Below are 22,403 nucleotides of genomic sequence, written 5' to 3'. Positions count from 1 at the left end.
TAATTAATTAATTACTTGGTTGCGTTGGGTCTTCATTGCTGCGCATGGGCTTTCTCTAGCTGCGGCGAGCAGGGACTACTCTTCGTTGTGGTGCGCGGGCCTCTCATTGCAGTGGCTTCTCTTGTTGCGGAGCACGGGCTCTAGGCACGTGGGCTTCAGTAGTAGTGGCACGCGGGCTTAGTGGCTCAGCGGCATGTGGGATCTTCCCGGACCAGGGCTCGAACCCGTGTCCCCTGCATTGTCAGGTGGATTCTTAACCACCGCGCCACCAGGGAAGCCCGCTAATGTCCTTTTTATTTTCCGACAAGGCACTTGAGGTTGAGAGAGACGGTCAGAGTCCCTTTTCTCAGGGTTCTTCTCACCACCTGGTGTAGTCTCACCATGGCTGCCCTCTTCTCGAGGCCTGAAGCTCTCTCTGGTGGCTTCCGCTGGCTGGGGGAACCACACAGCTGTGTTTGATGCCTGGGGCCAGGTGTGCATGTCTGTGCGTACATCGGGGCCTTGGCGTTCTCAGGAGCCCTGATAGCCGGGCGGGCACTGGTGACTCCACTGATGGAGGGCATCTCCTCAGGGAGAAGGAGAGGCAGGGGGTGCACAGGCTCACTTCCCAGTCCTCCTGCCCGACGGTTCGCTCCAGTGGCCCCTGCTGACTCCTGCAGGTTCTTTCCCACCTGCAGGTTCTTCCTCTCTCTGGAGGTGGCGGGGCTGTGGGGTGGGCGTTGATGGCTGAGTCACCTACTTGTGCTCAGTGTCGAGTGGGCTGGGCATCCCCGCAGCTCCGCCCTGTTCCCATGGGGCCAGCCGGATGTGGCTGCCAGGGGAATGGGGAGCCTGTGGATTGAGGGAAGTGCCCGTTTTCTTTCCTTTACTTTCTTCTTCTTTTTAAAAATCTTTTCTTGGCCACGTTGTGCGGCATGTGGGATCTTAGTTCCCTGACCGGGGATCGAACCTGCGCCCCCCCCGCCATGCATTGGAAGTGTGGAGTCTTAACCACGGGACTGCCAGGGAAGTCCCAAAGTGCCCGTTTTCCTGCTCGTGGTTTTGCTTTTCTCCTCTCAGTTCGGTGTCAGCCCTTGGCATCCAGCTGCACTTCGCCCATGGAGTGTCCTGACTGTTGTAGCACAAAGCTGTTGGCGGCTGCTCCCCAGTGCGCCGCTGCCCCCGCACCCGCCACTCTCACCTTTCCTCTCCATCCTTTGCGACCTCTAGTCATCTTGAGCGACTTGAAATTCCCTGGTAACGGACCTCATCTTTCTGGTCCTCCTCGCCTTTGCTGCAAGCTCTCCCCTCTGTCTGAGCTGCCACTTCCCCCGGGAAGTCTTCCTTGATTGCCCGGCCTGGATAGGATATCCATCCTGGGCTCCCGCAGGCTCGTGTACCTCCCTCTCTCTTGGGACTGGACACACGTCTGATTGATTTGCTGCCCCAGCAGAGATGAACAGGGCTGGGCACAGAGCGGGCGTTTGGCAAGAGATGGCCGAATGCATTACATGATGAGAGAGAGCGTCTGAGAGCTGACTGGCCTCGTCCTGGCTCCTGGGCAGCTGGCGGAGGGGGGAGTGGGGGCAGCGCAGGCCATCCTAGGGTCAGTCAGGGGTGGGAAGGGTCCAGGCTCTGTTCTGGGGCATTCCAGCCCCATCTGGTACTCATCCCTGCCAGGGGCCCACCTGTTTGTCTCCTCCACCTGCCACCCTCACCCACTACCACCTGCTTACTTGTTATTCTTGTTGGGTTTTGGCCGCCGTCTCTGCCGACCATCTCAGTGTTGTCCTTTTTGCTTGCCTGCCCAGGCCTGTGGAGGGGAGTCTTTACCTCCCTCTCCCCCTGCACACCCCACCTCCTGTCTGCCTCAGTATCCCCTTTCTGTACCCCCATCTCATGTTTTTCTCTGCTGTCTTCCCATTGCCCTCACCCTTCCTTGCTCCTCTATTTTCTCTCTCTCTCCCTGCCCATAGAGAACTCTGGGATTGGAGGGAGCAGGGGCTGGGAGAGGGGAGTCCGGGAGAACCTGGTGGGCCAGCCTTTCTGGCCAGGGCTTCCTCTCAGGCTCCTGGTCCAGCTCCCTCTTTTTCTAGATCTTTCCCCCTCTCCTGGCCTTGGGTCTCTCTCTTTCTCTCTCTCTGCCTTTACCCACCCATCTCCCCATCTGTGTCCTCAATGTCCTCTCTGCTGACACAGCTGAGAAGGGACAGCTGTGACTCGCAGAGGGGCGAGTCTGCCTCTGGGATTTGGGGAGTAGAGTGTGTGGCTGTGAGCCCACGTGTGTGTGCCCTTGTGTGCCTGTGTGTGTGAATGCACGTGTGCCGGTGTCAGTGCCAGGGGTGGGAGGGAGTCGAGATATGGGCTAGAATGGGTCACAACTGAAACTCTAGTCAGATTGGGAGCTGACTCCTAGGGATGGCAAGAGCCTGACGCCCAGCCAGCCCTCCCTGCCCTCCTGGTCCTGGGGTGGTCACTTCCCTGCCCCTCCCTCTGGTATTTATGAGCCTTGGGCCCAGGAAAAGGAGTCATGTGGGGAGGTGGGGCTGCCCCTACTGGCCCCCTCATGTTCAGCTGCCAGGGTGGGGATGGAGCACCCAGGGGTGCAGTGTAAGGTCAGCTAGGAGGGGCCCCCGACCCCTCATACTCCTGTTTCGGTTACTACAGCAAGTCTGTCCTAAGTTCCTCCTCTTGACTGATGGGTGAGCCCTGTGTAGAGGATGAAGAGGGTCTCAGTCCTGCGCTTGGGGGTCACAGCAGCCACAAGACCTCTGATGGTCCCGGTGCCCTGGGCTGGGTGAATACTGGCCATGGGCCTCCCAGACCCTGGCTGGGGTGGGGAGGGGTCTGCGGTATTGGTGACGGGGCCTTCTTGGTTTGGCTACTTCCCTTCTCAGAGTAACACACTTTCTTTCTCCCTCTGCCTTGGCAGGTCCTCCAGAAGCTGGGGAAGGCGGATGAGACCAAGGATGAGCAGTTTGAACAGTGTGTCCAGAATTTCAACAAGCAGCTGGTGAGTGTGGGTGGCCCTTGGCCTTAGGGAGCCTGTGAAAATGGAGCTGTGGCTGCCAGGTGGAAAATGTCAAGAGTTGAATTTGTGGGCTAGGGGAACTTGAGAAGAGGATCAGTGTGGGCTGGCGAGGTCATGGAAGACTTCTTGGAAGAGGAAGCACCGGCACTGGGTGTGGACCGTGGCGGGGGAGAGGAAGGAGGGGCAGGGGTATACCTTAGGTCCTTGGTAACACTTACGGTTGGGGTGGGAGCTGGCATTAGATTGTGCCCAGGCTCTGGGAGACCTTGAATGTCAAGGCAAGTGGGATCTCTAGAAGCTTCTTGTGAGGAGAGTGGTATCTGCAGGGTTTAATGTGGTAGCAGAGCAGACTGGCTTTGATTTGGGCACCGGCTGAGTGTCGACCGTGCCTGGTTGAGTGGCAAGCTCCAGGCCCGGCCATTTGTAGATGGCTTGTGGGTGCCTGTAGCAACCCTGTAAGGCAGCTGGTGTCACTGTGCCCCTTTCACAGATGAAGCAGTTGAGGCTCAGAGAAGTTGGGTGATTTGCCCAAGGCCATCCAGCTTTGGGAGTGGATTCAGACCCATACTTGTCTGATTCCAAAAACTGCAAGGGACTTGAAGGGCATCCTTAGCAATTCCTTTTACAGGCCAGGGGCCGGTGACAGGAGGGCCTTAATTATGTTGGCAGCCTGGGGGCAGTGGTTAGATCCAAGGGAGGACTTCCTGACCAGAGGTCTCTGAATACCATGACGGGTTGTACCTGAGACCTTCCCCGCTCAGGTCTGCTAAGTCTAGAATAAGCTACTTTGGTGGCTGTGTCTGAGCGTAGTAGAAGAGGGGAATGAAATGACCCTGGCAAGTCTCCCCTCACTGGGCAGGGCCAAGGAAGCAGGGGGAGAGAGCTGGGCCACGGCTCCGTGGCTTCTGAAGACCAGCCCCAGTGAGTGACAGATGGGGATGGGGGCCAGAGGAGGCCACAGGAATGGGCATGGCTGTGGGGAGTGAGGTCAGGGTCTAAGCTCTGCTGCGAAAGGGGCCAGGTGGGCCTAGACTGGGGGTTGGGAGGGCCCAGGCCTCTTCCTACTCCTTGTCCACATCTGATGCCTCAGAAAGCACGGAAGGTACCCCCCAAAGCCTCTGCGGCTGGAATGGAACCTCTGGGGGAAGGGGCCTCCTTTGGAAAACTCTGACAGCCCACTGGCCAGGGGCTGGGAGCAGCTGGGAGAGGGCTGAAGAGCATGCTGGGAGAGGGCAGGGGTGCATGCTGGGAGAGGGCCGGGAGCATCATGGGAGAGGGCAAGGGAGCAGCTGGGAGAGGGCAAAGGTGCATGCTGGGAGAGGGTCGAAGAGCATGCTGGGAGAGGGCAGGGGTGCATGCTGGGAGAGGGCCGGGAGCATGCTGGGAGAGGGCAGGAGAGCAGCTGGGAGAGGGCAGGGGTGCATGCTGGGAGAGGGCAGGGGTGCAGCTGGGAGAGAGCAAGGGAGCAGCTGGGAGAGGGCCAAAGAGCATGCTGGGAGAGGGCAGGGGAGCAGCTGGGAGAGGGCAGGGGTGCATGCTGGGAGAGGGCAGGGGTGCATGCTGGGAGAGGGCAGGGGTGCAGCTGGGAGAGGGCTGGGGAGCCTGCTGGGAGAGGGCAGGGGTGCAGCTGGGAGAGGGCCAAAGAACATGCTGGGAGAGGGCAGGGGTGCATGCTGGGAGAGGGCAGGGGAGCAGCTGGGAGAGGGCAGGGGTGCAGCTGGGAGAGGGCAGGGGAGCAGCTGGGAGAGGGCCAAAGAGCATGCTGGGAGAGGGCAGGGGTACATGCTGGGAGAGGGCAGGGGTGCAGCTGGGAGAGGGCAGGGGTGCAGCTGGGATAGTGCCGGGGAGCCTGCTGGGAGAGGGCCAGGGAGCATGCTGGGAGAGGGCAAGGGTGCATGCTGGGAGAGGGCAGGGGAGCAGCTGGGAGAGGGCAGGGGAGCAGCTGAAAGAGGGTAGGGGTGCACGCTGGGAAAGAGCCGGGTGCATGCTGGGAGAAGGAAGGGAACAGCTGGGAGGGGGCTGGGAGCATGCTGGGAGAGAGGGCTGCAGAGCAAATAGTGGGCCGGGGAGCCTGCTGGGGGAGGGCTGGGGTGCATGCTGGGAGAGGGCAGGGGAGCAGCTGGGAGAGGGCAGGGGAGCAGCTGAAAGAGGGTAGGGGTGCATGCTGGGAAAGAGCCGGGAGCAGGCTGGGAGAAGGAAAGGAACAGCTGGGAGGGGGCTGGGAGCATGCTGGGAGAGAGGGCTGCAGAGCAAATAGTGGGCCGGGGAGCCTGCTGGGGGAGGGCCGGGGAGCCTGCCGGGGGAGGGCCGGGGTGCCAGCTGGGAAAGGGCCCAGGACCAAGTCTACCCTCACCTGCCAGAGAAGCTGAACTGAGGGGTTTCCCAGAGCAGGGTTGGGAGCCCCCATGGCTGCTTGTCCCCCAGGCCAGTAATGTTTCAAGGCCCAGAACAGAGACATCTACTGGCTGTGTGGCTCTGTGTGAGCCCTTGCCCCTTGGGCCTCAGATTTCTCACTTGCAAAACAGAGGTTTGAACAAGAACTCTGAAGTCCCCTCTGGGTCCCTGGCTCTGGGCAAGGAGTCACTCACTGATCTTTGCCCAGAGGGGCTGGGGAGTGAGGCCAGGGCTAAAGATAGCCAGTGCTGGTGGCTCCCTGGCTGTGGACATGGGCGGTCATTTGAGCTGGTGCTCTGCCCTCAGGCTGGGTGGGGTGGTCGGCTTCTCAGGGGCCAAGGGTGGAAGCAGGGTGGGCAAATTTGAGGTCTCGTTTGAGGCTTGGGGTAACCCTCCCTTAGGAGTTAGGGCAGCTGGGCAGTTCTGGATTTGATTGGTGTGTGGAGATGACTAGGACGTGGGGGTGGGGTTCAGGATTTACAAAGGTGTGAGGGTCACTATTCTCAGGGGAGTGAATTCAGGGAGCTGCAGGGCTTGCCCGGGGGCGGGGGGGCTTGGGAAAGGCCAGGTGAAGCTTGAGCACAGGGAACCCTGCTCTTCACCTGGGAACACCAGGCCTAGTGGGCCAGCCCTAGTTGAGTTCAGGATGCCAGGGAGTTTGGGCTTCAAGGAAGTGACTCTCCCACCCCTTCCTATGGGGGTGGGTCCTAGGAGAGGGTGCCGGTCGCCTTGCTGTCACCTGCTCTCACAGGGACCCAGTTGACACAGCTCCTCTGGGCCTGCTCAGTGTTAGTTGCGGCGTCCCTGCCCCCGCGAACCGTCCCTGCACTGTGGAACCCTGGAGGGCCCGCTCACACTCCCGCCCACCTGAGTGCTTCAGACCCAGCTCAGGCCCTCCCGGAAGCCATCCTGGGTCCTCCAGGTGGCCCAAGCTCTTCCTCCTAGGAGCCACCTGGACCTTGCACCCCAGGGCTCATCGTTGCTGTTTATCTGTCACTGAGGTGGGGCAGGTCTGATTCCTTCTCATCCCCCAGGATGCACCCAGGGCTCTGCTCCAAGGGGGCATCGCTGGCTATCTGTCGTTTGAAGATCCTCTGGCATTGATTGCAGAGGGGCAAGAGTCAGCTGGAGCCAGAGAGGTCCATGCAGGGGAGGACTTCCCTGCCCCCTGGATTCCCTGGGGAGATGGGGGCTGATGTCAGGGAGGCAGGGATAGCCTTTGGAGGGAGGTTCGGGGGAACATGGGCTGCCTGCTGGCCGCCCCATGGAGCCACACCTGCCGTTGGTCCCAGGCTGTGGTGCCCTTCCTAGACTACCAAGTCCGGAGCCAGGAGAGCAGGCTGAGGGGCAGTGGCTCCAGAACTGTATCCTTCCCCCAGCTGCTCTGCAAGGCGTTTGTCAGAGCCCAGGAGCCTCCGGAGAGTTGTTTCTCAGAGCCAGTGTGGAGGGGAGCTGGCTTGGGCGCCCGCCTGAGGAGGCAGCTGGCTGGGGGCCCCGGGGTGGGGGGCATCGACCCTGGGACCAGCTGCAGTTGGCACAGGGCGGGCCTTGCACATCTGTACCCAGCGTGCCTGCTCACAGCGTGGCCTTGTTTGGGAAGCACAAGGGGCCCTGGTACGGCCTGAAGCCTGGGCCTGAAGCCTGGGCAAGCGTGGCAACCCACCCCACGGGCGACCCTCTTCTCAGGGGGCATTGGAGACAGACGCTGGGGGACGGTGGGGAGGGGAGTGAGATGATGGAGGCTAAGCTGGGTCTGGAAGATTCTGTGACATCAGATGAACACAATGACATCACATCACAAACATACTTAAATCTTCATCTCTACCACCAAAGCACTGAATTGTGAAGACTGGGAAGGCTGCATCAGGAATGGGGTGGACCCTTCCTTGTCCCTCAGTCCCGTGGGGTCCACATGCGATCCCTGAGGGAATTCCAGAGAGGTTTGAATGCTTGTGGATTGGCTTTTTGTTTCGTACTTTAATCTTTAATCAGCACACCTCAAACTTGGATGTTCCTAAGAATTATGTGAGGCCAGGGTTTTATACTCCAAAACTCCACTGGAGTTTTGGAGAGGGTTTCCTTTTTTTAAATGTGATGTGCTGAAACCCTCCTTGCACGGTGTCTCTGCTGTCCCATGGAGGCATTCGTCATAACGAGTAGGCAGCTGCCTGTTCCGGCCCCTTCGTGACCCATTCAGCAAACTGGCGCCTGAGTGGCCAGGTCTTGGAGGTTCTTGCCGGCACTGGGAGAGCCTGTGTGACCCTGGGAAAGTCATGCAACCTCTCAGTTTCCTCTTCATTAGGTGGAAACAGTGGTGTTGAGAGCTGGTTGTGTGGAAAGTGCCGGCCCCACTGAGCAGCTGCTGCCCGGAGCTCTGAGGACACCAGGGCAGGAGGAAAGGGCTCTGGCTGTAAAGAGGGGGGCCTGTTTGCAGGGGGACAGGAGAGGTTTGAGGGTGCTGGGGGTGAGCCTGTGCAGGGGGGCTGGGTCCCTGCCTGCCCTCGGCTGGAGGCTTGACCTGCAGGGGTGGACCACCACCTTCCGTCTCCTGCGGGAGCTCCAGGCTGGCCGGGTGGAGCTCTGGAAGGGCGCAGGTCTCCTGGGACTGTGGCTCGATGCTGTCATCTATCTAACCCTCCACCAGGGGGAGGGACTTCAAAACAAGGTGTCACTGAGGCGGAGGCTGGTGTCAGGGTAGGGAGAGCCCAGGAGGTCTGCCTCGTGCTCTGCCGTTCACGGCCCTCCAGAGGCCCCGGTCTCCTGTGTCCCCCTGGGTCCCCCGTCATCGTCCTCAGTGTACAGCCCACTTCCTGAGGCTGGCTGGCCTTCACGACCTCGGGCCCGGCCCAGCTCGCTTAAGCCATTTCCCTGAAGGCCTGTGATGTGCCAGGCGCCCCTGCAGGCATTCGACGCACATTTGCTTGTGGTCTCCCAGGCCGGGGTCATTCGACCCAGCTGACAGGCAAGGAGACCGAGGCTGAGAGAGGCTACGTGTCTAGTAAGGGACAGAGCTGGGTCTTCACGGCCCCAAAGCCTATGTGTGCTTTCTCCGCCTTTCCACACGGCTTCTGAAAACTTCAGCATCTCCCTGGCGGTGGTCTCAGACCTTCCCCGCTGGCCTCAGCCTGCTCACCCCTCCTCGCACCTGGAGCTCAGCTTTCCTGCTCCTGCCCTCTGTGGTGCTGATGGCCAGAGGGAGCTGACGCTGTGCCTGTGGTTCCACCCTCTCTGCTGGCCCTGCCTGCTGTGCCAGGAAGCCCTGGGAGCTGCCCTCCCAGCTCAGGGTGCTTCACTCTCTGGCGCATTCTCCCTCATCACCCTTTCCTCCTACATCTTCCCTCTCAGCTGGGCCAGTGTCCCGAGAGGCCTGGACATGACCCCCACACTTCTCTGCACTCCTTCCAAAGGCCTCCCCTTCCGGACCTCTCCTCTCCCCATCAGAACCCTCCTGACCCTGGTGGGATGCAGTGGGAGTCCGCTGGCCTCAGGCACCAACCACCTAAGCTTTCAGGACAAGGTGCTGGGTGGTTCCTGTACCCCCAGTCGTGTTCCTCGGCTTGTTGGTCGCCTGGTTCATGGTTACCCGAGGGCAGGCCTGCCACATGCTGGTCCCATCCTACACCTGGTCTGTGCGTGTGTGTGGCCTTCGGCCGTGCTCCAGTGTCTCGTCCAGGGTGGAGGGGTCTCTGTCTTCTTGCCTTCCTCACAGGGCTGAGAATAGTGTCTGAGAGAGAAGGTGCGGACACCCTTGGGTGACTGTTCCTTCGGGCACAGGGCTCCTGAGAGGGAGCTCAGTGTGTCAGTGACCAGAGAGGTGATAGCTGCCATGCCCTGGCGTGGGGCGTTTTCCTATCTGGTATCCTGTAGGCCCCCAGTGCCTTGCCGTGGACAGCCCATCCGTGGCGGGTGTCCATGAGGTGCAGGAGGCAGAGGGCAGGTGTGGGCTGTGCCCCAGGCCCTCACCTTCTTCTCGTCTGCCTCTTTGCAGACGGAGGGCACCCGGCTGCAGAAGGATCTCCGGACCTACCTGGCCTCAGTCAAAGGTAAGGGGCAGACCTGGCCTGGATGGGCGGGCCTCCTGGGACGCAGAGAGGGGGCCCCCCCATGTGGAGCTGATGGGCGCAGAGCTGGGAAGGGGCAGCAGTCAGGGATGTCCACCTACCTCCTGGGACTTCAGGGGTGGGGCAAGGGTAAATCCCCCCCACCCCCCCAATCAGGGCTCCCCATGGCCCTGGCTGCAGCATGGCCCTTCTGCCCCACAGCCATGCATGAGGCCTCCAAGAAGCTGAATGAGTGCCTGCAGGAGGTGTACGAGCCTGACTGGCCTGGCAGGGATGAGGCGAACAAGATTGCTGAGGTGAGTGTGGGACCGGTGGCCTCGGCCCTTCCCCAAGGGCCCTTCTGACCTCAGCTGGCCGCCCGTCGCACCCTACTGGTCCCCACGTGCTGTGTGCTCTTGGGCAAGTCCACCTCCCTCTCTCAGGGTCCATTTTCTCCTCTGACAGCCCTCGTGCTGAGATGGGTTTCCTGATGAGATCCTGAGGCACCTCTCCTCTCTGTGTTGTGTCTCCTGGCTCAGGAAGCCTCCCACCCCGGCCCCACCAGCCCCGGGCTTATCTGATCCTCGTGGTCACCTTGTGAAAAGGCAGGAGGTGTGACCCCATTTTACAGACGAGGAGGCTGAGGCTCTGAGGAGCCGCCCAGCCGGGAAGCGACGGGCCGAGCTGGCCCCCGGGCCCCTGGGAGGTGAGAGCCGGGCCGGCTGTGGGCCAGCTCCCCCGGTGCACACTGCTGTGCTCTTGCCTCCTGCAGAACAATGACCTGCTCTGGGTGGATTACCACCAGAAGCTGGTGGACCAGGCGCTGCTGACCATGGACACGTACCTGGGCCAGTTCCCTGACATCAAGGTGAGAGGCGCTTGGTCTGTCCACCCTGCTTCGGCCTGGCAGCCTGTGTCGGGGAGCTGGGGAGGGAGAGAGGGACGGGGGTGCCGGGGCGGGGGAGAGGGCAGCCCGGGGCTGAAGGCAGGCCTCCCCCCTCGCCTGGCAATTCATCCTCCAGGGCTGCTCCCTCTGAGACCAGCCTGCCAGCCCCCAGAGCTGGGCCTTTCTGAGCTGGAAGCCCTGTACCTTTGGGTCTCCAGACTATGGAAAGAGACCGCATGGGGCATGTAAGTGTGTGGCCGTGTCCCTGTGGAGTGCCTGTAGGGTTGATGAGGTGTACTAAGGGGCTGGAATGCCTGGGCATGTGTGCCCTGTGCTAGGCTCTGTGTGCTTGGAAGGGAAGGTGTGTATAGTTGTGCGTGTCGCCTCTTACCTGGGTGTATTTGTGCGACTTCGCGTGTTCAAAAAGCCAGCTGCCTTTGCTGGGCCCGGGTGAGTTAGGACCCGTCAGTGGGCCAGGATCTCCGCCGAGGTGACTGGGACCCCGGGTACTCCGGACATGCAAGCAGAGTTGTGTGGAGCTCAGGTGGTGACCGTAGTGCTGGACCCGATCCCCTGGGTGGTTGGGTGCAGGGGTCCCACTCCACGCTGGCCCCCTCGGCCACCCAGTGCAGATGCCTCAGGCTCCCAAAGGTGCCTTACGGGGAGAGTAGGAGGGAGGCAGGTGGTGGTGGCCCAGGGGGAGAGAAGCCCGAGGCCCAGGAGGCCTCTTTAAGGAGCTGAGGGCCAAGGGAGGAGAGGCTCATCGGACACGGCTGGCAGGAACTGACAAAAACGGTTCACTGTTGCGAGGACCTCCATATGAGAAAGGACCGCAGAGGGCACGGACTGCCTCGAAGGGTGAGCTCTTGGCCACCAGAAACGTCCGAGAGACAGTCTCAGGCACGTGTTAGACGGACTTGAGCCTGCAGTCAGCTGCCCTGAGCCCTCCGGGTGCATCTGGGTCACCGTGCCCGTGACCCAGTTTCCCCGGGTCAGCATGTCAGCGTGGGCGCCAGGCCCTGTTCAGCCCCCTCCTCCTCTGTCCCCCAGTCACGCATCGCCAAGCGCGGGCGGAAGCTGGTGGACTTCGACAGTGCCCGGCACCATTACGAGTCCCTCCAAACGGCCAAAAAGAAGGATGAAGCCAAAATTGCTAAGGTAAGGCTGGGGGTGTTGGGTGCTGCCGGGGAGTCTCCAGGGAGGGGCAGCAGGGCCGCAGGGGTCCCAGGTCCCCCCACCCCCACCCCGGGGAGCCTTCTTCCTGTGCTGCGTTCACCGGCACCCTTTGCAGGCTTGTTTGTCACTGCGCCCTGGCCTGCGGGCATCCTCAACGCCCTTGCCAGATGGCTTCACGGCTGGGGACTAGTCCCGGTTGGTCGTTCTGGCCGAAGAGCTGGGGTGGGGACGGCGCTGGGCCCAGGGCCTGAGTGAGAGGCTCTTGTGGGTCCCTGGGTGAGGCCCCCCTCCTGGCCCATCCCGTAGTGGCGCCCTGGCCCCTGGCCCCTCCGCCTGCTCTGAGGCTGCTTTCCAGGATGAGAACAGGCCTGGCTTGGGTTTCACTGGCCCAGCCCCTCCCGGCCTGGCGTGCTCTGGCTGGAATTCCTTCACCGGATCCCAGGCGACCCTGACACAGCTGGAACAAGCTGGGGGTGGGGGGTGGGGTGAAGGTTGCACACACACTCTCCAGGTGAGGGTCTGAGGGCGGAGCCCCCCGCCCAGCCCGGGGCAGGACTGCGCTTGCTGAGCCCCTCTGCCCCTGCTAACGATTCTCACATTTTGCTTTGCAGTTGGAGTTCACCCCCTTCTCCGCCCCGCTCGGGGCACCCCTTAATTCTCAGCCTCGGGGCCTTTACCTGCTCTGGGGGGCCGGCCCTCTGGAGGGTGGCAGGTGTCTGTCACTGCACTGGAGACTGTTTGGACGTGGTGTTTAATGTCTGTGTCTCTGTTTCTTTCTCCCCACCTCCCTCCTGTTTCTCTATGCTCCTTGGCCTTGACCTTGACCTCCCCTCCCCACCCCCAGCCTGTCTCGCTGCTTGAGAAAGCCGCCCCCCAGTGGTGCCAAGGCAAACTGCAGGCTCATCTCGTAGCTCAAACTAACCTGCTCCGAAATCAGGTGACACTGGCTTCTAACCTTGCACGTGCTGGCACTTTCTGGTTTGTCGTCCTGTCCTTGGTGCTGGGTGGTGCTGGGCGCCCATCTGCCCAGACACCCTGGGTGGGGGGGGGGGGCGGGGGAGGGCTCCTCCAGGGTTGGGAGGCAGGGCTGTTTTCATATGTCTCTGCTGCGAGAGCTCCTGCTTCTGAGATCTGAGGTCCAATGCAGGAAGCGGACAGAGGCTGGGGCTCTGGGTGACCTGGGATGGGCCCACCTCTGTTGCGTGGCGCCCGGGGCTCTGGTTGTTCTGGGACCGACACTGAAATCCTAGCCTCCAGGAGCCCAGAAAAACCTCGGAACCTTTGTTCTCTGTGAGGGCTCTTGCGGGGAGGGCTGTGGTGTCTTTAATGCATTGTCCTTCAAGCTTCATAAGAACTGTGAGGTTGCCCTGAATTTACAGAGGAGACAAACCTGCCCAGAGAGGCAGAATCTCCTGCCCAAGGTCTCAGAGCCGCTTAGTGCCTGAGTTGGGGCTCACCTGATTCAAGCCCTGGGTCATTATCCTGGCTCCCTGGCCCGGGGCTCCATGTGGGTGGTCCTGCCACAGCTGGCCAGAGTCATGGTGACCCTTGTAAGTGGACCTGTAGGCCCCATGGTGCCCCTGGAAAGGACGCTGGGAAGGCTCTTCGGTCTGGCTGGGATGCTGAGGCCTGGGGCCGAGAGGATTGGCTCTTTGGGAATTTCATGGAGGGCAAACAGTCCACATCACAGTGGTCCCTGAGGGCTTCCTGGAGGAGGCTCCTTGTACGAAAGTCGTCGTGAGTGATAACTACTATCCTGGCAATACCTCGGAATGGGCCGGGTCCTGGGTGAGCACAGTGTGGCCGAGGACCACGATGCAGTGCCCTGGGAGAGGTGGCCTCGTGGTTCTCAGTCCGGTGAAACTGACCAGGCTGTAGCACCCCTTCGTGGTCCTGGGGTGGGGGCAGGCGACAGAGGCCCCACCCAGGAGGTGGGGTTTCGCTCTGGGCAGCTGCCCCCTTTTATCTGGGCCACCCTCTGATTTCCTCACCTTCAACCCACACGTATTGAATGCCTGTGATATGGAGAACTCTGGGCTCCGCGTGGGCTTGTGGCTACTGCTGCCTGATGTCTTTTAGGCCAAAGCTGTGGGCCGACTTTGGAGGCACTGAGCTGTTCACAGCCTCACCTCTCCAGGGTCTGCGGGAAATGGCCGGGGGAGTCTTGGACAGGCCCGTGTCCTCCCCTGCTGGAGGAGGTGGAGGAGGGCCGAGGGGCTGGAGTGGCCTGTCCTGCCTGTAGAGTTCAGGACTTCTGGCTGGAGGGGGAATGGGGCCACTCACCCAGAGCCAGGATTTCTGCATAATTTTCCCTGAGACGGGTTTGGCACGGTTGCCAGGTGAACATTTTTGTCCTGTGGGAGAAGCCCCTGGGAGACTGTGGGGCTTGGGGTGGTGGCCGTGGCCGCTTTGGGGCTCCCCGGATGGGTGTGGCTGGGGATCCTGCTGGAGGGCCCCCAGGCCCCCGCCCTGGAGGATCGGCCCCGGAGGATCGCTGGGGGAGGCCAAGGCACGGGATCTCATCTTTGCATGTTGGACTGCAGATGTTTCGCCTTTCGGCCAAATTGACATTCCCATTTGGATCCAGTTTTCTTTTGAGCCTCTCCTCCTTCTGCCCCACCCTGCCTCACGCCTGGCTGGAGGCTGGGGAGCCTTCAGGCCTTTGGCTGGCAGTGAGCTGGGGCACTTGGGGTCCCGGGGCTGCCCTGCTGGCTGACTTGACTTTGGGGAGACAGTGCCACCTCCTGAGTCTGTGCTCTCCTGAGCCGGCCAGCTCCGGACGTCCCCTGGGCTGGTTCCGAGCTGCTCTCCATGTGTGCTGGGGCCTCCCCAAACCTGCCTGTAGGGCCCCGGGGCCCTGCTGCATGGCGAGCTTTCCCACGGCTCTCCATGTCCGCCGGCGGGTAGTGGAGCCACCAGGGCTGCAGGGCCTCCCCAGCAATGGACAGCTCTCCCCCCACCTCCTGCCACCCCTGGTGTTTCTGAAAGAGCCAGGATATGAGGAATGTGACTCAAAGGGAATAAAAGACACAGGCCCTGACTTCTAGGAACTCTAAAACGGAGCCACCCTGCCCTTTGCCGCATTGCTGGGTGTGTGAACAGCGCTTGCTGCACAGCTACGAGCTGCTGTGCTGTTCGCCACTGTCTTGGCTATGCTTGTCCATTTGGGGAGTTAGGACCAGCATTGTGGGGACCAGAGCGGTGGTCTCTGTGGCTGCAGGAGCCGGGGCGGTCAAGGTGGTCCTGGAGGATGTGGGACTTGAGCTGGCCTGTGGGTACTTGGGTGGGAGGCCCACGTGACAGTGTGAGGTGCTGGAGGCTGGAAGTGTGGGTAGTAGCCCCCCATCAGGCACTGGGATTCTCAGAGGACTGAGGCAGGGATGATGTGGCCCATGGCCTGGAGGGCACTGCAGATCTGGCCCATTCCAGGAGGGGCCCGAGGCATGCATGCTTAGAGACATTTCTTTTATTTCCTATTCTCCCTTTAATTTTTTTTTGGATAATATTTGTTTTTATTAGTCTTCTGTGGACTCCCTTTAATTTTTAAATGAGATTTTAAAAAGTGAGGCGAGGTGCTCTTGCTCACTCTAGCAAGTTCCAGCAACCTGAAGGTCATGTAGTCAGGAGCATGGTGGCCCTTCTTCCCTCCAAATCCCACCCCCAAATTCACCACGGCTCGGCCCCGGCACAGCGGGGGGTAGGCCCTGACTCGGGCTGATGCTGGTGCCTGAAGCTGGATGGGACAGCTGGGGGGCTCAAGTTGGATGGGGCAGCTTGGGTGTGCTCTGTGGCAGTGTGGCGGTTCTGGCCAGTTGGCCTTCGAACGTGAGGCTGCTGGAGGGGAGTTTTCTCCTGGGCGAGGCCTCCACGTTCGTTCCTGGGCTGTGACTCAGAGCCTGAATCCAAGTCAACCCCCCTGAGTCACTGTTTCCTGCAGCGCCCTCCGGAATGTGCTAGCCGAGCCCTTTCTGGGGCCGGGGTCTGTGATCACCCCTACCCTGGGCTCAGCCCTCGCCAAGCTCCTTTCTTGGGCTCTGTGATGGGGTCTTAGCGCCACCGCCTGGTGGGTGTGGGCAGGCCTGGAGGGCGCCCGGCCGGCGCCCAGTCCCCAGGCCTTGGGAGTGGGTGCAGGCCCCCTGCCCAGCAGCCCGGCTCCCTCCTCCCCTGCCTCTCCCCTGCCTCTTGTGGACGTGTCCGATCTGCTGCCTCTGGCCTCAGTCTGGTGGGGAAGGGTCACAGAGGAGACAGGGGTCGGGAGAGGGTAGGAAAGACTCTCCCAGGGAGGCCAAGTCAGGCTGGTGGTTGAGGCTGAGTAGGGACAGACCTGGGAGAGGAGGGAAGGAATAGTCAGAGGGGCCGGCGCGGGCTGGGGCCAGAGAGCTGGGCGGCATGCGGACTCCTCGCCTGAGAGAGGTTCCCCTGGAAGTGAGCAGGGTCCCAGCTGGCTGGGTCTGGGGCCTCTGCCCCTTCCTGTGCCCCAGCCCCCTTTGTCCCTTGTCTCATGCCTTCTTGGCTGTGCTGCCCCCTCACCTCCTTCTGGGCGCACCTGGGCCAGATGCGGGGGGGTGGGGAGGGGGTTCTCCCTTTGGCCATGGCTGCTCTGCCCGCCCCTGCCCGGAATGCCCCCGACGGGCCTGGCTGCAGGGGCCCGAGGGGCTGCATGGGGAGGTCTGCCTGGGCGTCCACATCCACTTCAACCTCCATCTTGCCCGAGCCCTGGTCCCGTGCACTGCGGGGGGGGGGGGGGGGGGCGGGGCAGGGCCTTGGGGTGGGCCTGGCCTAGCCTGGGTGGGCTGGGACAGAGGCCCGGCAGAGGGGAATGACCTATCCCGCCCCCCAGGCCGAGGAGGAGCTCATCAAAGCCCAGAAGGTGTTTGAGGAGATGAATGTGGATCTGCAGGAGGAGCTGCCGTCCCTGTGGAACAGGTGAGGGGCGGGAGGTGGCGGGCTGAGCCTCGGCCGCCCTCCCCTCCTGAGGCGGCATGGCCATTCTGCCTGCCCTGCTCCGTGCCCTCCCAGGGCTGGGTCCGGTGAGGGTGGAGGCAAAGCAGCCCATGTGGCTCTCCTGGGCTGCCCACCCTGACCTGCAGTTCACCTGGCCTTTCTTCCCTCCCCGCTGCAGCCGTGTGGGTTTCTATGTCAACACGTTTCAGAGCATCGCAGGCCTGGAGGAGAACTTCCACAAGGAGATGAGTAAGGTAGTGCCCCTGGGCTGTGCTCCACCTGCCAAGGGCCAGGGTCAGAGACATGGGTGGGCCGAGCTTCCTCTTCCCTGCTGGGGTTGGACACATGCTGGTGACCACAGAGGGACCCTCTGGGCCCCTGAGAAACAGTGTCAGGGCCCAGTCCTCAAGGAACAGAGTGTCAGGGCCCAGTGGGAGCTGCTGGGTGCTCTGGGGAGGCTGCGAGTGGGCCCCAGGGGTCCAGCCCCGGCCCCCTCCCTGCTCCAAGTTCTATTCTCCTTGCCTGGGTGGAGCCCGCCACCCTCAAACTGGAAACGTGCTCTCAGGCAGCCTTGGCCCAGGGAGCTCAGTGTCAGAAAATGGTGGCAGTTTTCCAATTTGTAGACAGATAATAAATAAATTACTAAAATTTTCCCAATTAAAAAAATGTGTTTTCATGTTTCTTAAGACACTGAAACAAGTCTGCTCTATCTATAGAATCTGGCGTAAGAAGGGGTTGGATTAGCTTAAATTCCTATGTTGTGTTGTCTTCATTTTGATTAAACTGGCAGTTAAGCTGCAAAGCTGAGGTGGAGAAACCTGGCGTTGGCAGCTCCCTCCCTCCCTGTGCCGTGGGTGGACCTGACTTTGTCTCCTGGGCCCAGAGGAATGAAGTGATTGTGGGGCATTCCAGGCCCAGGGCAGGAGGAGGGCTTTTGCCAGCTTGGGGCCTGTCCTGAGTGACCACCCTCAGTATGGTTTCCTGCCTGGTAGGCCTTCCCTTTCCTTCCTACTTTTTCTTCTTCCCTTCAAAGATTTGAGACAACTTGTAAAAAAATTTAAAAAAACAGAGAGAGGTGTTTTGGGAAGAAAACATTTATGTAAATTGGGAGGAAAATTCAGTTCTGGGCTTCCTAGTGGCTAAAGCAGAGGGAAGTATACTCAGTAAAGAGAATCACGAGGTGCATGGGGTAAACCCCTCGTCTTGCCTGGGCTTTTGGTGAGACCTCTGGCAGTTGTAACGTGGCCTGAAAGCATCTTGGCAAGTGATTTAACAATTAGGATCAATAGTTAATTTGCAAAAACAATTGAAAAAAAATAAAAACAGTACAAGCTCTATGGGGCATTTTTGGGAAACGCCTGTAAGTAGGAAGAAGAAAAAGGTGGTCCCAGAAACAGTAGCTGTTCGCAGGGCAGCCCACTGCCTCCTCCTTTTTTCCTGTGGGTTTTCTGGGACAGGTGTGCTGGTTCCCTGCCCCCAGTGATGGGGAGAGAAGAGCTTGCTCCTGACTGGGGCAGGGGCACAGGGGCGGGGCTGGTCGGGAGGAAGAGAAGCAGGGATGTCACTAGGGAGAGAGGGGGCTGCTCGGTGGCCCCCACCCAGCCGGCTTGCTGTCCCTCCTGCAGCTCAGCCAGAACCTCAGCGATGTGCTGGTCAGCCTGGAGAAGCAGCATGGGAGCAACACCTTCACGATCAAGGCCCAGCCCAGGTGAGTGACGCGCCCCCGTCCCCCGCAGAGGGCTGCTGGGGGCTGAGGGAGGTGTGGTCCGGGGCCGGGCTCTTTGCCGAGGTCCTTTCTGGCTTGGCCTCGCTGTGCTCAGGGGAGCAGGTGAGGGCGCCCCTGCTCCTCCACGCCGTGTCCCACCTGGGAAGGAGCTATCCCGGGCAGCCTGCAGCTCCCCTGCCTGGGCCTGGCTTCCCTATCTGAGGGGCAGCAGTCAGGGTGCCTGTGCAGCTTTGCAGCTGGGCCCGGGGACTAAATGATTCAGCCCAGTGGGAAGGGAGCCTCCTCGTAGAGCGGGGGCGTGGCCCCAACCTTATCCAAGGCCCCGATGGGGGGGGGCTTGTTCCTGCCCTCTGCCCGGAGGGGAGCCCTGCTTCCTGAGGGGAGAGCTCCAGGGAGGAGGGGAAACACCCGGCCCTCGGCCGTGGCCCGTGGGAAACCACAGCAAGTCCGAGATCTCCCTTCCTTTCTGTCCGTGAGCTGCTGTGCATCGCAGCACAGCGTGGAGAGCAGCGGGGCACCTCGCCCTCCTCGTCTACAAGGCGGGGTGATTGCGTCTGGTTCTTGGGGTAATTGGGGTGTCCCCTAGGAGGAGGAGGGCAGTCAATATTCAGTGAAATGTCGCTGTTCCTCTTCTCCCCTGAAAGCACAGTACGTGTGAGGGAGGCAGCGGCCCACAGGGTGCCCTGGGGGCAATAAAGGCCAAAACGTGTTTCCCAGGTCACCGCCTGGCCTGGAGGTCATGGTGGCGCGTCCAGGATGGGTGAGGAGGGTGGAGGGCGCCGCCCCCCCCGGGCAGTGCAGGCAGCGGGGGCCAGGCCGCCTTGGGAAGGGGCTGGTCTGAGGGGAGAGGAAGGGCCGTGGGGGCTTGTGAGCCTCCTTTGCAGCAAAGTGGGCAGCCAGGATGCCACCTCTCCCAGGGTCCCCCCGCTGGCCCGCTGATCCCGGTCCTTGGGCCCCAGAGCTCCTGTGGCTGGACCCCGGGCAGGGCGGGCGGGTGGCAGAGCTCCTGTGGCTGGACCCCGGGCAGGGCAGGGCGGGCGGGTGGCAGAGCTCCTGTGGCTGGACCCCGGGCAGGGCAGGGCAGGGCGGGCGGGTGGCAGAGCTCCTGTGGCTGGACCCCGGGCAGGGCAGGGCGGGCGGGTGGCAGAGCTCCTGTGGCTGGACCCCGGGCAGGGCAGGGCGGGCGGGTGGCAGAGCTCCTGTGGCTGGACCCCGGGCAGGGCAGGGCGGGCGGGTGGCAGAGCTCCTGTGGCTGGACCCCGGGCAGGGCAGGGCGGGCGGGTGGCAGAGCTCCTGTGGCTGGACCCCGGGCAGGGCAGGGCGGGCGGGTGGCAGAGCTCCTGTGGCTGGACCCCGGGCAGGGCAGGGCGGGCGGGTGGCAGAGCTCCTGTGGCTGGACCCCGGGCAGGGCAGGGCGGGCGGGTGGCAGAGCTCCTGTGGCTGGACCCCGGGCAGGGCAGGGCGGGCGGGTGGCAGAGCTCCTGTGGCTGGACCCCGGGCAGGGCAGGGCGGGCGGGTGGCAGAGCTCCTGTGGCTGGACCCCGGGCAGGGCGGGCGGGCGGGTGGCAGAGCTCCTGTGGCTGGACCCCGGGCAGGGCAGGCGGGTGGCAGAGCTCCTGTGGCTGGACCCCGGGCAGGGCGGGTGGGCGGGTGTCAGAGCTCCTGTGGCTGGACCCCGGGCAGGGCAGGCGGGTGTCAGAGCTCCTGTGGCTGGACCCCGGGCAGGGCAGGGCGGGCGGGTGGCAGAGCTCCTGTGGCTGGACCCCGGGCAGGGCAGGGCGGGCGGGTGGCAGAGCTCCTGTGGCTGGACCCCGGGCAGCGCGGGCGGGTGGGTGGCAGAGCTCCTGTGGCTGGACCCCGGGCAGGGCGGGCGGGTGGCCAGCGCTGTCCCGACCTGAGCCTCTTGCTGCTCGCCGGGTCCTGCTTCAGGGCAGCATCCTCTTCTGCTTGCTCTGTGGGCACCACCTCAGGGTGCCCGGCAGGACGCGGAGGCCAGCGGGGGCCGTGGGCAGGACTGGGCCCTCTTCCCGGCCTCCGGGAGTTAGGAGGGCTTCTGCCCTTAGCGCTCCTCTGAGCAGAGGGGCTGCCGTTGAGGGAAGAGAATAGGCCGGGCCCACATCTGCATTTCCCCCAAATGAAGGCCTCTGCGTCCCGCCCGTCCCCACAGAAAGAAAACTAAACTGTTCTCCCGGCTGCGCAGAAAGAAGAACAGGTACCGGCAGTGAGTGCTGTGTGGGGGGGGCCCTCGGAGGCCAGCACCCCGGCCCCTGTGCATGCGCCTGGCCCTGCCGAGGGCGCCACTAACCCCTAACTCGCCTTCCTGTGTGTGGTGTGCGTTATTAGGGGGCAGAGGGGTGTCGGTGGGAAAGGGGGGCGGGCAGACCGCCTTCGCACGTTCCTCCTGGGCTGCGGCCCGACCAGGAGTGGAGGCTGCAGCCAGAAGGGAGGCCCGGGAGGCTCAGGGAGAGGGCTGCTGCAGCTCCGCGGCTTGTAGGAGTTCTGTGTGTGTGTGCGTGTGTACATATACTGGATGTATGTGTATTCTTTAAGGAGACAAAGACATTCCCATAAAACACATTAGTAAAGGTGAGAAGGAACCAGCGAGTCTCCCACGCCTCTGTGCCATTGTCTGGCCCCCCGCCATGCTTGGGCAGGTGATGGGGTCACTAGTTTGTGTCTGTCCTTCTAGACCTGCCCGGTCCAACACAGTGGCCTCCTGCCTCATGTGGCTGGTGGACACTGGAAATGTAGCCAGTGTGACTGAGGAGCTGAATTTTTAATTTGTTTAATTTAAACAGCCACCTGTAGCTGGTGGCTGGTCTCGGTCAGCACTGTTCTAGACTTTCTTTAGGCAAGTACAACATAGATTTTTATTTTGCACCCAGTAGCGGGCCGTGCACACCGTTTGTCCTTGTTGGTACTGAGACTCGACTTGGGGGCCTCACCCTCTCGTCCCCGCTGTGAAGACCCCCCCCCGCCCTTTATTTACCCCCTCTGCCCGTTGCCTCTGCCAGTTGCCCAGGTTCCCCGGGAGGACCCGTGGGAGCAAAGGCTCGGGGCCCGGGGAGCAGGGCTGGCCGTGTGCTGGCGTGAGGGGTGGACGGCAGGCAAGCCGGCCCGGAGGCCCGTGGGCTCAGGCTGAGGAGCGGGGCCGCCCTGAGCGCAGAGGCTGCTGCCTGACACGTGGGGTGAGACTTACTTTGCCTCTAGGACGTGTGGCTTTCTCCTGCTGTGGGGCTCGGCGCCCCTGCACGTGGTGGAGGCCTGAGGGAGGCTGGCCGGCCCCTGGTGGCAGCTCCCGGGTCTCGCCCTGCTCCCCGTCGGGGCCCGCAGACCTCAGCTCCGGGTGTGGTTGTCACTGTGTCCAGGGCAGGCCCTGCTGCGGACACCTGCCCGTTCCCAGTGCTCACGCCTGTGTCGCCTCGTTTCCACCCGTCCTCCTGCACACGAATGTGCAGTTTCACACGTGGGTGCACGGGGACACACACTTGTGCACATGTGGGCGTCATGTTTTTCCAGTGAGTCTGGACACACACATGCACCCTCAGTTTCCCAGGATCTACGTGGACACACAACGTGCAAGCACATTTTCACACACGGGTCCCCAGGGCATTGGCATGTGCACACACCCTGTCACACGCACACTCCTTCCTGGACGCCGCGGCCTCCCTCCATCCGGGCCCCTCTCTTGTCTCGCCTCTGCAGTGACAACGCCCCTGCGAAAGGGAACAAGAGCCCCTCTCCGCCTGATGGCTCCCCTGCCGCCACCCCCGAGATCAGAGTCAACCACGAGCCCGAGCCGGCTGGTGCGGCCACCCCCGGGGCCGCCCTCCCCAAATCCCCGTCTCAGGTAGGCACATGTCTCGGTGGCCTGTCCCCTCCCTTCCTTCCTCTGCCTCTTGCTCTGCCGCCGTTCCCCTCCTTCCCCGTCCCCTGTCCCTGCCGGCCCTGGCTCCCCTCCGTGGCCCCGGCCCCTGCCAGGGTCACAGGGGCATCTGTGACCGTCTGTCTCCTCCTTAAGTGTCCCCCCCACGCCCACCTGCTGTAGCGTCCCCATCTCTCCTCTCCCCTGGCCTTTGGGCTGCTTGACCTTCTCCGTCTTCCTTTCCTCCCGAGACACAGTCTCCAGGGCCCTCAGCCCCCGGAGCATCCAGATCTGCGCAGGTGGCTGCCTCCCCCTCTTCCTTGCCTTCTTCCTTGCGGGGGGCCATGCGGGACCCTGAAAGG

The 22,403-nt window shown here is 62.2% G+C and overlaps 1 protein-coding gene across 5 annotated transcripts in view; it reads left to right on the top strand.

Annotated features, from left to right (window-relative positions):
* The window catches only part of BIN1 (bridging integrator 1), a 58,625-nt gene that overhangs the window by 26,673 nt on the left and 9,549 nt on the right, over nt 1–22,403 (top strand). For all 5 annotated transcript variants that reach the window (XM_068545292.1, XM_068545291.1, XM_068545290.1 and 2 more), the window contains exons 2-10: nt 2,912–2,992; nt 9,393–9,447; nt 9,667–9,761; nt 10,217–10,312; nt 11,381–11,488; nt 16,347–16,432; nt 16,629–16,704; nt 18,076–18,158; nt 21,882–22,026. In XM_068545292.1, the coding sequence (XP_068401393.1) occupies nt 2,912–2,992; nt 9,393–9,447; nt 9,667–9,761; nt 10,217–10,312; nt 11,381–11,488; nt 16,347–16,432; nt 16,629–16,704; nt 18,076–18,158; nt 21,882–22,026 (825 nt within the window). The remainder of the gene's footprint in view (nt 1–2,911; nt 2,993–9,392; nt 9,448–9,666; nt 9,762–10,216; nt 10,313–11,380; nt 11,489–16,346; nt 16,433–16,628; nt 16,705–18,075; nt 18,159–21,881; nt 22,027–22,403) is intronic.

Source organism: Eschrichtius robustus, chromosome 5, assembly GCF_028021215.1.
Source record: "Eschrichtius robustus isolate mEscRob2 chromosome 5, mEscRob2.pri, whole genome shotgun sequence".
In the NCBI taxonomy this organism is placed as follows: Eukaryota; Metazoa; Chordata; class Mammalia; order Artiodactyla; family Eschrichtiidae; genus Eschrichtius; species Eschrichtius robustus.
The sequence above is the reverse complement of the archived record's forward strand: the minus strand, read 5'-3'. Positions and strand labels throughout refer to the sequence as shown.